Genomic DNA, 13,525 nt, shown 5'->3' on the forward strand with positions numbered 1-13,525 from the left:
AGCATATGGTTGGGCCATCTAGCTGCCCTGGGGATGGCCACCTTGACACTGCAGAGACTCACTGGGCTTTCCTCAGCCTACCTTTTTCTTCACAAGTCCACACCAGCCATGCCAAGCCCTAACACCTAAATGCTCCTGATGACCTGCTCATGGGTGACCTACTCTGCTGCCTTTGCTACAAGGGGGAGGGGGACAATCTATTTCTGCCCTGCTCAAGACAGGTCAGCTGCTTTGAATAGCCTTTCCTATGTCTCTAGGGACATTAATGCTGGGAGAAAGTCAGGCATGACAGGAATGATTGCATTTAATTTTTACTAAGTACATGATCTGGGAACAGCTCCTCCCATCTCCTGCCATAGCCTAATGCCATGCAAAAGCATCAGGTTTAGTCTTTGGGATTTGGTGAAGGGAAGAATCTGTTTCTCCCCTCACTCCTTTCCATGGTGGGTGCCTGTTAGGGACTTTGATGACACCGTGCCTTTTGCCAAGGTAAAGCCACACAGGAAACTAGGGTCTTCCATCAGGGATAAAAATGATGAACAGGATAACATAAGCCCCTGATTAGCTGCCTGGAAGATATAAAGGTTTTCATTTTTGTGTTACAACACAAGAAAATGCTCCTGTGTTTATATGAATTAAAGCATTGAAAAAACCAACTTCACTCCCACTCAAGACAAATTTGGATATCCCAGCTCTGCATTTGCTGGATGCATGATGTTGGGCAACTTCACCCTCCTGAACTTTAATTAACCATCAAAAAAAAAAAATGAAGATAATAATGCCAACTCATAGATTGTTGTGATACTAGAGTGAGAGCGTTTGTGTAAAATACTTGGCATATAGTAAGTGCTCAATAATGGTGCTATCATGACAATGATTATTGTTTACTTGATGTCTATCATAACTGGAATAATTGCATAAAATCCTCAGCTTTTCCTTTTAAAGATGAGGAAAGTGAACCCAGGCTTAGGTGATGTCATTGTGCTTCTAAGTATTAGAACAAGGACCAGAACTCAGGCAGAACCTGGACCCCATCTTCCCATCACCATCCATTGAATATACATTGAATGAACTTGAATTGTAACACAAGCCAAAGCTTTGAACCTTAAAAAAAAAAGTGATTCTACTTTCTTTCCCCAGAGATTAGGAACAAATCTAAGCAGTAAAACTCCCCCCAGGAATCCAAAATGAAGAATCAGCACTAGCCAATGAAGGCCGTTCTTAAGCAGGATATCTACTCACAGTCATTCTTGCTGCCTCCCCCCAAGGAAAATTGTCTTTCTGGCAGAGAAGTCAAACGACAGCAGTTGCTAATGTTGGAGAAAAATCATTTTGAAGACCATGTCTTGGACCAGTTCAGTCCCAAAGCTTGTCATGTAGTAATAATGCTCCCAACATGAATTGACTGAAAAGGAACACTAAGGCTTTCAGACCTCAGAACTGTGAGCTCTGGAGTCCATGTAGCAGGACACCTTCCCTGACCCAGTCCCAGAGAAGCAGTCTGCTCCTCACAGCTCTGGAATTGCTGATAAAACACCTTCCAAGGCTTCTTGGCTGCTGGGCACACCCTCTGCACTGACAGAGAAGTGTTGATTGGTAGGCTTTTAATCAGTCAAAAGGGCTGGCCACTCTGAATGACCTGTGCGGGGTCCATGCAGTGACAAAACCTAGAATCAGCCTCTTGTTGGCTAACCACATGGTGGTAGCCGTGGTTTCAGTTTTGGGTCAGCATCTTAATCAGTCAGAACAATATCATAAAAGTCATCATAAAAATGCAACAACATTGCTTATTCATCAGTCAGACTTGATTAAACCAACCTTCCAAAAGCATCCAAAACAGTCTCAGAGCTCCATGAAATTCACTGTCCCAATGATAGCATTAACAGTAACAGCCTCCATGGCAATCTCAGTGCATGGAGCTTTTGGTGGATAACTCATTCGAGGCCCACAACAGTCTGATGAGCTCGGTGCTATTTATAGCTCCATTCTCTAGAGAAGAAAACAGAGGTACAGATGAGGAAACCGCTTCAATCCTTACAGGTGAAAATGGAGGATCCAGGATTAAATCCAAGCAATGTGAATCCACAGCCTCTATCCTTAACCTCCATGTGATACAATCCCCAAACCCTTTTAACTGGCTAAGCCCATGTTCCTAAATCTGAGTCAAGAAGTGGGGAGGTGAAGAGCAATAAGTGCAATGAGGAGGATCAACAGGAGTGGGGAGGAAGGTGGAAGCAATCCTTGAGACAGCTGTTGGAAACAGCCCCCAGGAACAGAAAGAGTCCCAAGAGAAAGCACTAGAGCCCCCACTCTGGAGGCTGCAGCAGGGCATGGTTGTTTAACATAGGGGCTGGCATCCCTGCAAATGTTAATAGTCCTTGAGAGAGAACAGACACCCCTCTACACCAGCTTAGTAGAACTAAAGCCTTGGAGCATTTTGGAACTGGAGAGGCCTGAGACCCCATACCCATCAATTAAGGACAATACTATTTTACAGTCCAACACAGTAACACAGCCTCATAAATTATGTCCTTCAGTCACCAAGGAAAGGTTAAACTATGCTTAGAGTGTTCTACTTATGAAGGAAAGAGGACACTCTATAAAGAAAAACATAAACATTCTAAGAGTTTGGTCACCAGACAGTTAGGCACCCTTTATCTGGAACATTCACATATTCAGAACATCTTTCTCACGAGGCCAGATAGAGCCAATGTAAATCATATATATCACATGGATTTTTAAATTTAATTTTATTCCTTCAATGTTCCAAGATTCATTGTTTATGCATCACACCCAGTGCTCCATGCGAAACGTGCCCTCCTTAATACCTACCTCCAGGTTCACCCAACGCCCCACCACCCTCCCTTCCAAAACCCTGTTTGTTTCTCTGAGTCCAGAGTCTCTCATGATTTGTCTCCCCCTCCGATTTCCCCCCAATTAACTTTTTCTTTCCTTCTCCTAATGTCCTCCATGTTATTCCTTATGCTCCATAAGTAAGTGAAACCATATGATAATTGACTTTCTCTGCTTGTTTTTTTTCAAAGTGGTTTCATGTTCATTATCTATTGATCCTCACAAACCACAGGACTGGTATTAGCACAGACAAGAATTGGATTATATTTGCTTTTCTCTCCAAAAATCTCAGTCTCCAGCCTACTAAAATTAGAGCGGTGACAATGAGATTCTCGAAATTTCACTTAAGCTATGTCAGGTAAAAGTACCCAGACTCTGGAATCTGGTCACTTTTTATTTTAAGTGATTACAAACCAAGGACATCAGACATGTGCCTTCAGTAGACAAGGAACTCAGGATCTCTTAGGTGGATAGTCTTCCTTCTCCTGTCTTCTTTCCTCCCAGGAGATGGGCTTGTCTCTCTTCCCAAAACAACAGGGGGCTTGGGGATGAAGCATGTTGCAACCTGAAAGCATAACTGGACCATGGTGCTGTAGTTAAGACACAATGTCTGGGACCAGAGGGATCCAAGAGAAAGGCCGGGACATGCATTCTTTGTGGGTGTACAGAAAGTCTATAGTCACATTCATTATCTGTGTAGTTATAGTCTATGAGGTCACTATGAACACTGAATTAATGAATACTAAGCCATTACTCTTGGACTCTTGGGAGAAATACAGGAGAAATGCGAGGATTCTGTAAGCCTCTAGTCACAACATTTGTGTCAACCAACCAATACACAACCTTATGTGTGTTTCTGTTTAAAGGCATCTTATTTAATATATATTGTTGATTCATTAACATGAGCTCATGGCCAACAGCACTCTAACTGATGCCTGAACAGAGTTTATCTGACACATGTACTTTTTTCCCTAAGGCACATCACAACCTTCTCGCACTTAGGAACTCTAGACAGCACTGCAGCACTGTGCTTGGGGACTATTATTTAACAGAAAAGCCACCAACAGAAAGCACAGAGATGTGACAAACATGGCACTAAAGAGATCATAAAAAGTACACTGTTTACAGTATGAGAACTGAAACAAGAAGGCAGAGTGTTGCCGTGTTTAACTTCAGCTGTGAATGTGACTCCAGTTTTTTGCATGTCTGCATAGGACCACAAAGGTACACATACATCGATCTGGGAGTTACAAATACACTTTAGTGAGTATGCAAATTTGCAAATACAGAACCTATGAATAATAAGAATCGACTGTTGATCATCAGAGGGCCCAGAGCCCCAGCGTTCTGTATTGATTGGGTTTTCTACATGCTTTACATTAGTGAGACTGGTCCCCAGCTCTCCATTCCACCCCTCATTTTTCATGTTGGCCATTGCTGGCAAGAGCTGTGCTCCTGCTTTATGACAAATCCCATGGCTGTGACTGATTGTCTAGCCAGCTCTGGTCCCTGGGCCCAGCACAGCCTGTCAGGCTGGGGCTTCATGTCTTCATTAGCTCAGTCCCCAGAGCAGGCATATGGCTGGCATCCAGGCGAGAAGATAATGAGAATCAGATACCACCACCCAGAAAATCCCTTACTGAGTAGAGTCTGGAAAAAGAAATCTTGGCTCACCTTCCATCCAGCCACAAGCCAAATTATGCCCCTTATTCCACTGGAGCCAGTGAGAGCCAGTAAGGCTTCAGATCTGACCCTATCTCTACTCCCCTCACACCCCAAATACAAACTCATTTTCTTTTCTCCTTACAGATGTTTATTTTAGCTCCCCAGAGTCTTAGGGTATGGATGATGAGCTTTCATTCCATGGGGGAGATGCTGTAACACAGGACTGGGTCAATTGCTCCAACTCCAGTTTGATCCCAGCCCTATTCTCCTGACTCCAGAAGAAGGATGGGTCATTGTTTTGTAACTAGAACTTAACCCTCAGTGAAATATTCCAAAAGAGCTAAAGTGAACCTTCTATTATTCAGTCCCCTTACAACCCCAAACCCATTCCACAGAAAAGAAATAGAGAATGCAAATGTGTGTGGGCAGAAAGTCCAGAGAAAGTCTTGGAAGCACAATTGTTGGAGTCAATTTGCATGGGGAAGCAACTGCTGTATAAAGTGACTGTCTCCAGAGAGCAAGTCTACAGCCCAGGTGGTATGACCAGATGTAGGGGATCTATCCATGCTGGTCCCCAAGAGCAAAAGGAGGGAAGGAACAAAGTGAGGCAAAGCTTCCATCTTCATTCTGAGCTGTCAATCTGGCCTTTTCCCTGACATTAAACTCCCTGGGAAGGAAATGAAGGTACCTGCCAGTTGGCAGGAAGCCGGAGAAAGAGCAAGTTCAATCCAATTAGAATTGGATTCAATCAAATTTAAGAAGAGAATTCCATCCAAAACAGAGCATCATTAAGACAGCAGTTGAAGAAAACTCATTAGTTTGAGAGTCCCCACATCTCCCAATTAAAAAATTCCCTAGACCACTCCCAGTTCTAACCCCTTTTTATCCATGAAAATGGTGAAGACTAAAAATCTGTGCTCTCCTAAGCAACACAAGCAAAATGCAAATACTAAATGGAGGTGGTGGTAGAGCCATCCCTAAATGACTGAATGGATTCAGGAGCTTTCGTCTACCTCTGGCTTGTTGCTGCGTACTTCCTTCCAAGGCGCCTTTCAAGAAATTCCTTCAAGGTGGTTTTCTACAGCCTCCTGCCCTGAACTAGGCCTGTACTGGTGAAAGAAGGAGGAATTCTGTCTCTGTGAATTAACCAAGATGCCCAGTGCATGTTACATTCTCACATACACACATATATTCACACACATGTGTGAATACACCACTGAGGGCCCATTTCCCATAGAGTGAATATCAAAAACCAAAATGTTCCTAATATACCTATTTTGGAAGAAAAGACACAGACTTGCTTTGAGAGTTGAGAACTAGCCTTCTTGATCAATACATTCTGCTGCCAGCCCCTTCCTTGCTCAGAAAGTGAATTTGAAGTCAGAAAGAAAATCATGACAGAATCAGAAAATAGGAAAGAAATACCATTCTGTCAGAAATTTTTCAATAGGCCCTTCTCCCAGCAAATCCCAATCCAATTGCAATTTCTACCCATTATTGTTTTAAACTGAATGCATCATTTAACTTTTATATCATCTTGCTTTTATGTATTTTACCAGCCTGATTAGATTTCTTTTTTAAATAAAAGGGCAGCCCCCAGGACATTTTCTTGTGTTTAGAGTCCTCATTTGTCTCCTTGTGGGGAAGAACTTTCTCTAGATTAGAAATCCTTCCAGGCATGTTAAAAGTGGCAAAACAAACTCTAGAAATGAGAAGAGAGGTTGAGGTGGCGAAACCTCCTGGGCCTTAAATCAGTGGTAAATATCTACCAATTGGCTTTTGGGGTGGGGGGAGCCCTCGTTTATAGCATTTGCCAATTTTCAGGGTGTAACTATTCCCACCATGGCCAATTTCGAGCCACAAGGAGACATCAGTGAAGCTAGAACAGCAAAGAGCCATGTGTGTTAGGCTCCTGGGAGCCAGTGCGGGTGAGTGGGCTTCAGCATGCCACCAGCCCTTAACGCCTTTGTCACCCAGACATACTTTGAGGTTTTCCAGTGGCCACCCAGTTCCAGCAGGAATAAAAGGGCACAGTCCCTAACTGTCATGGAAGGTTTTTAGTGACCGTTTGAAAGGGGTTTCCGGGTCACGGGAGAATAGTTGTTATTAAAAGGCAAAAGCCATGACTGTGATCCAAGAATGAGGGAAATGGACTTCATCCATCCCTTTGTACTCTGTTGGCCTGCATCAGGAATGTCTGCTTTGGTGACTTTCTGTTTATGTGAGAATAGAGACAAAGCCTGGGATGAGGAGAGAAGGCTGTCTGTGGAGAGCTGGGGCAGGTGGGCGGGTCTCTTGGTGTGAAGAAATTAATCCCTTTGTTTTCTCTTATCTCCATCTCTCCATCCCGCCCACCTGGCCTTGCTCCTTCTTGTATGCTGCCCTGCCCCTCTGCTCTCACTCCCCAGAGAGTTTTCCAAAGAGAGAGAGAAGGCCAAAGCTCGAGGAGATTTCCAGAAGCTTCGAGAGAAGCAGCAGCTAGAAGAGGACCTGAAGGGCTACCTGGACTGGATCACCCAGGCAGAGGATATTGACCCCGAGAATGAGGATGAAGGCATGGATGAAGAAAAGCCCCGAAACAGTGAGCAGTCTTTCTGTCTTGGGTTAGGTTCCGGGAGAGGGAGGAGACAGGGGCCAGAACAGCAAGACTATCTACGACCAACTTGTCCTTACAGTTTGTCTTGCTGGAGCAATATTGGATGCATTGATGACAATCATCTCTACTCAAAGAAATTCGTCGCAGATGTGACATAATTGCTGTTGATCTATAAAGCTTCATATTCCTTTTAGAAAGATTCTAAAAGACGGTTGAGGTTTTGCTAAGGTGGATTCTTGGATTCTTTTTTTTTTTTTTTAATCAGACATCCTCCTCCAGGCTCATCTTTTTGGGCAGGAGGCAGATTATGGTCTTCCCATTAGAGTATTAATGTCCTGTTGTGTAGGAATGTGTATAGACATATATTCTAACACACATATATAAACTCATAAGTTTAGTTTCTTGTCCTTATTGGCAGGCATTATGTCCATTGTGTTCAAACTCCCCAGTTGGGTTCTGTGTGTTTCTGCTCATTAGTAACTGAGTTCTAATTGGGAATCTGGGAGAAGGAGCATGTGGAGGGAAGATGGAAGAAGACAGTCAAAGATGTGAATAGAGAACAAAATCTCTGCTCCCTCATTTCAAAGACTGATTTAATACATCTATCAACTGTTCCCTTTCTGATAATTCTGCTCAAGGTACAAATACACAATTAAAACACACAAACAACAAGGGACTCATAACAACATAATTTAATAACCTAAGGAGACCTTTACGTTCTACTAAGTAGTTTTGCAAGTTGGAAGACAACACCTTTGATGGATTGTAACAGTGAACAATGATGCCATTGAGGGTCTTTCTGGAAAAATGCCTGGCAGCTTGTATTATACTGTTGATGGTACTGTGGAGTAGTTGATTCGTTTGTGGACTGAATGGTATGGTGAATAAATAAATTGGCCTGTGAGTAACAGAAGCTTACCTCTAAGGCACAGGAATTGACATCTTGGCTCCTCTCTTCACCTTAAGTCAGCGTAAAGACCCTAACTCATGATTAATGGTGATGAGCATGCTTCTTACTGTGTTATTAAAATGTGCAGTATGCCCTACCAATTAATTGCCATCCACAGAGACGTATAGTTATTCTGTTCTCTGGTTAAAGCCAGAGCTTCCAAGGAGAAGTATGTTGCTTCCTTGCCTTGCCCATTAAGTGAATAAATTCCAGGGAGTTTCCAGCATGGAGTATTGTCTGCTGCTAGAGCAGACCACATTGACAAGGCCCATTTGTCCACACTGCTGGCTAAGCTTTGGGAAGAGCATACTGAACTGCATACTCCAATGGACAGGGTCTCTGCCTCATTTTCATAAGTCCAAATACGGAAGAAATCAGGCTCCAATGGCTCTTCTGTCTCTCACCACATGGCTGGAGGACACTTTTGAGTTTGCTTCTTATCCTCAATCAGTCTGTCCTGGAAGGATGGAATGGGAGCCTAGCTCCTTTAGTTGTGGAGTTGATGGTAGAACAGTTCTAGGGGATGGGGCAAGGAAATAAGTATCCAAAAAAGCAAGATATAAAGAGTAAAAAAAAATAACACTTGCAGTGAAGTGAATGTGAGAAACTTGGGAATGGAGCCAGAAAACACGTCCAAAGGACTGTCTATTGGAGAATTACAATTACAAGCAGAGTTGATGTGATTAAATTATTAAGGAATTGGCAACCTAACAGATCTGCAGGAAAGGCAAGTCTATGGCTTCAGAACTATATTCTCTTCTTCAGAACTTCATAATTTGCCCTTTAAAACAAATACAAGAGGAAAAGTGCTGCTACAAATTACATGTGTGTCTCAAAGTAATATCTTGGCCTTTGAAATTGCTAAAAGATTACAGTTTAATATATTTGCCAGTTCTTTGCAGTTCCAAAATTAAGTAGTCTTTTAAGGGGAAAAGGGTATTATCACTCTTCATCGATGGTTCTGGCAACTTCCAGGCAGAATCCCCATCAGCCCTTACTAGACACACCGGTGACCCAGAGTTGGCTCCAGCACAAGGGAAGTTCAATGGCACATTCTGTAGTATCTGGGCTTATCAAGAGGGGATCCAAAGACTCATTTTTTTCTAGGCAAACCTACAAAATCACTGAGGAAGTTGAAGGAACAGGGGTTGGGAAGACAACGGAGTAAAAGGGCATAGTAGGGAAGCATTTCTCTAAGTTATCAGAACAAACAATGTGGCCTGTAAAATTATACGCAAAAATATATTCTAGTTCGTTCTTTCTTCCCTCCCTCCAACCATCAATCAACTAAGGACAACTCTGTGCCAGTTATTGTTTTAGGCACTGGGGATATAGCAATGAACAAAATAGTCAAACTTCCTTGCCCTCGTGGAAATTATATTCTACTGGGGAGATGGACAATAAATTAAATAGTATGTCAGAGAGTGACAAAATGACAAGTACTATGAAGACAGAAGTGTTGAGGTGTGGCCAGTAAATACCTCACTGTGGAGGTAGCATTTGAATAAAGACTTGAAGGCAATAAGGAAATGAAACATAGATATTTGGGAAAAGAGCATTCTGGGCAGAGGGACTAGCCCATGGAAAGGCATCAAGGCAGGAGGATGGTGGACATAGAAACAGAAGGGAGGCTAATATGACCAGGGAGGAGTGAATAACAGGGACAGTGGTAGGAGATGAGGTTTAAGGTTAACCAAGAGGAGATCATGAAAATCATTGTAAGAATTTGGACTTTTACTAGAGGTGAGCAAAGAAGCTCCTGGTGGTTTCAAGCTGAGAAGAGACACGGCCTATATACATTTGACAGGATCCCCCCAGCTGCCACGTGCAGAATGAAATGGAAGTGAACAAGGGTGACGCAGGGAGCCAAATAGGCCACTGCCCCGGGAGATGGTGCTGCCTTATGCTGGTAACACGACATGGTGGACCACGCTCCAGAATGGTCTCATTTGCTGGCATATCAGATATGGGATGTGAGAGACAGAGAATTCAAGGAAATCCCAAGGCAATTGTCCTCAGCAGTAGTAAAAGCTGAATCATCATTTATTGATTTAGGGAAGATGATGACAGGAAAAGATGTCAGGGCAGGAGTATCCGGAAAACCGTCTTGGACCTTTAGGTTTGAAATGTCCATTGGACTTCCAAGTGGAGATGTTGAGTGTGCAACTGGGATAAATCTGAGTCTGGGGAAAAGCCTGAGGCAGAATTATAACTTGCAGAGTCAATATTCACCCAGCTGTGATAGTAGGGCATGGTGTAGACAGAAGTGAGATGCAGCCTAAGAACCTGAGTCCCAGTGATGTTTGGAGACAAGAGTGGTGAAGAAGAACCAAAAGAGAGACCTAAAAGGGTATGGTCAGACAGACAGGAGGAAAAGAGGGGGAGGGTCTGCGCTACCCTGAGGCCAAGCTGGGTGAGTACTAAAAGCTGGTCATTGAGCTTAGCAATGTGGAGGACTCCACTGGGTGAAATGGTGAGGTTCAAAGTGGAGGGCAAATGAGAGTCTTCTTTCATGAGTTTCTTTGGTCTAGATATTTCACAGGATGGTATCAGGCATTGTTTGCAGACCTCCTGTTGTTGTGACACGCGTGGTCTAGCTGTGAGCCATCTAAGGAAAGAGGAGAGGAGGAAATTCACACAATCCAGCCTGCCTGTGTCTACAAGCCAGCCTTGCATTCTCTCTCCATCTTGAGTCATTTCAGTACTAGCCATTGCCTCTGCGATTGGCTTCAGACAGCCTTGGGAAAAGGAGAAAATGACACTCAAGAGCTATTTGGGTGCCAAAAAGAATAGTAGCAAGCAAAAGTCATGCTTGTGCACTTTGCATTTTTGATACCTCCAAAGCAGGCAGACGCATGGGTCTTGGCCTCCAAGCTCCACTCCTCCTGGGTAAAGATTGGGGTAATGTGGAACCCTTCCCCTCACCCCTCCACCTCCAAGTGGCAACAAGGCTCCCTTGTGAAGGCACCACTTACAAAACTATCACGGACACAGAACCCGCTGTCATCAGGAGAGACACGTTGCTCCAAGGGCTGGGCCCATTTTGCAGCTTCAATGTCAAATAGGACAGAAGGCCAGTCATTAGAGAGAGAGAAGCCATAGAGAAAGAGAGAAATTCAGAAATTTCTTCTCTCTTTTTCCTCCTCAGGATCAAAAAACTGCACGTATTAAATATCTATCCATATGGGAGTGTCTCTATCGTGCCATTAAGACAATTTAAATGCACTCCCAGACCTCTAATGCTTGCAGTCTAAGACAGACATTTATGTGGATGAGACTATAAAAGACAGACAGACGGTAGGACCAAAACATTGAATTTCCACATAGATAAGCAGGATTAAATATTTACGCCATGGTGTTCAGTTATGTGACAGGGGAGCCACTTTGGCAATCATCATTAGCTGACGAAGCCGCGTGACAGCTCTGTGCCCCGCAGAGTCTAGGGTAGTGGATTATTGAAATACGGAAATTTGAGGGCTTATGAGATCTGCAGGTTGCCCACAAAAGGGACCCGTGTGGCTTGAGAGCAGTAATCTGCTTTATATACGTGTTTATAAATTTACATTATATATGTGTCAAGGGCATGTGTATCATTATTTCATCCTTTCTTTTAGTTTTACATTTTCATCAGTGAAATCAGCATTTACCCTGGACTTGACTTGTGGTCAGGGGTTGCCAGGCATCTGGATTTCTGTGACAGAATCCCACCAAGGATCTGGCTCTACATTCATGAGAAGAAACGCTAACAACTATCTTTTCCTTGATTCCCTTCTCAGATTGCTCCCTTTAGTTACCATGTGTTAGAGGACCTGACCGCATGCCTCTCAGTGAAAGCAAACTCCATGCAGACCCCAGAGATCTCTTGTCCCCCTGTGTTAACTCCCACTGGTCCTAATTGGGACCCTAAAACTTAAGTGTCAGAATGTGGCCTTAGAGATAAGGTGCGGAAACCAGAATCCAACACAGGAACAATAATCCACTTGAGTGGATTATTAGCAAGGGCAGGACTCGGACCCAGGTCCCCTGATTATCCATATGAGATTCAATCTACCACACTGTGGTGCTTCTCACAGAAGCCTTGTCAGACAGTTCTGGGTAAAAATCCTTCCTAACCCTCCCTAGGGGCTCCCATGGCCCTTGAGGTTTCTTCCCCTTTTTGCATGCCTGCTAGGCCACACTGTGAGGTCCTCAGCCAGCCGCCCTTAATTCACCTTCTGCCCCTCCTTCCTGACAAAGCCCCAAGCCTCGGAAATATTAGTGTGCGTAGAAGCCAAGGGACTTAAGAGAATTTGTGAGTGCCTCTGCATAAGCAGGCTTGGGTCAAGCATGCTCTTTCCTGCCCTGAGCAGAGAAGCTCAGACCATCACCAGACTTGAGTAGCTTCCCCATTCTGTCCCCTCAGAGTGACTGTCTTTTGGCATCACTGATGACTCCCCCTCCAAGTGTTCCCTACTAGCTCCGAATCACTCTCCAGTCTTGCCAAATGCCATTTGAAACCAGGCAGAAGGTCACAGAACCCCCATAAGCAAGGACAGTGGCAAAGTAGGAAGATTGCCATATCATGGGAAGGTGTGGAATGCTCTTGAGAAATGATGGAGGGCTGTTCCCTAAAGACACTGGCCACTAGTAAGAACCACTATACACTGGGGCTCCACTGTGAGACTCATTCAAGGATTCTTCTGGCTCTTGTATTAATCAGTACCCCTGGGTGGGGCTTCTGGACCCAGGATTGTATGCAGTACCTCACGTGGGGGATCATGTCATCACAGAGGCCCAGGTGGGCCTTCCCAAAGGTAGCACATCTGCCTTTGGAGCAGACTCTGGCCCTGAAGTGTGTCCTCCCCAGCCTGGGGAGCTGTGGAGAGCTTCTGGAGGGGTGGCACCAACTATGCAGGGACAAGTCAGGTGTGCCGATCTCGTGGATCAGCCATAGAGTTCTTAAAGCAAAACCAGTTTGGGGGTAAAGCTTGTTGACCTGGACCTGTTGGGAGACCATGAAAGCCTTCTCAGTGAATGGCGGCTGTAGGCTCCTGGAGGAATGGGGAAGAAAAAGCTACATAGCATTTTAACAGTATTTGACGGCCTGCCCATACAGCCTTAGGTCAGCGTAAGGGTGCCTGACTGGTCTGTGATGTCATAAGTTAGTAAGGGCCCTGTTCCCGCTCAGGAGGCCCCTGTGCAGCCTTTCCAACACCCCACCCCCCACTCACTCAGGGAGACTCCCAGTTCATAGCACCTTCTTAAGACAGACGGAAGCTGGCTGCACCATTGCAGAGCCCAGGACTCTGTGGGGATGCCACAGGAAGGAGAATGAGGCAGGCTCATGCCCCAACACAGTTACAGGCAAATAGCTCCAGAAAACAAATGGTTACATTTATGGTAAGGAATAGAGTCAATACCAGTTGAGAAACATGCCAAAAAACAGCTTCTGACACATTTTTAGACACCTGCCTTTGTTTTGG

The 13,525-nt window shown here is 44.4% G+C and overlaps 1 protein-coding gene across 32 annotated transcripts in view; it reads left to right on the forward strand.

Moving 5' to 3' along the window:
- CACNA1C (calcium voltage-gated channel subunit alpha1 C) overlaps positions 1-13,525 on the forward strand; it is a 737,989-nt gene that overhangs the window by 546,144 nt on the left and 178,320 nt on the right. For all 32 annotated transcript variants that reach the window (XM_082741042.1, XM_082741039.1, XM_082741047.1 and 29 more), the window contains exon 9: positions 6,927-7,099. In XM_082741042.1, coding sequence (XP_082597168.1) covers positions 6,927-7,099 — 173 coding nt within the window. The remainder of the gene's footprint in view (positions 1-6,926; positions 7,100-13,525) is intronic.

The sequence above is a fragment of the Mustela nivalis genome, assembly GCF_964662115.1.
Source record: "Mustela nivalis genome assembly, chromosome: 7".
Lineage (NCBI taxonomy): Eukaryota > Metazoa > Chordata > Mammalia > Carnivora > Mustelidae > Mustela > Mustela nivalis.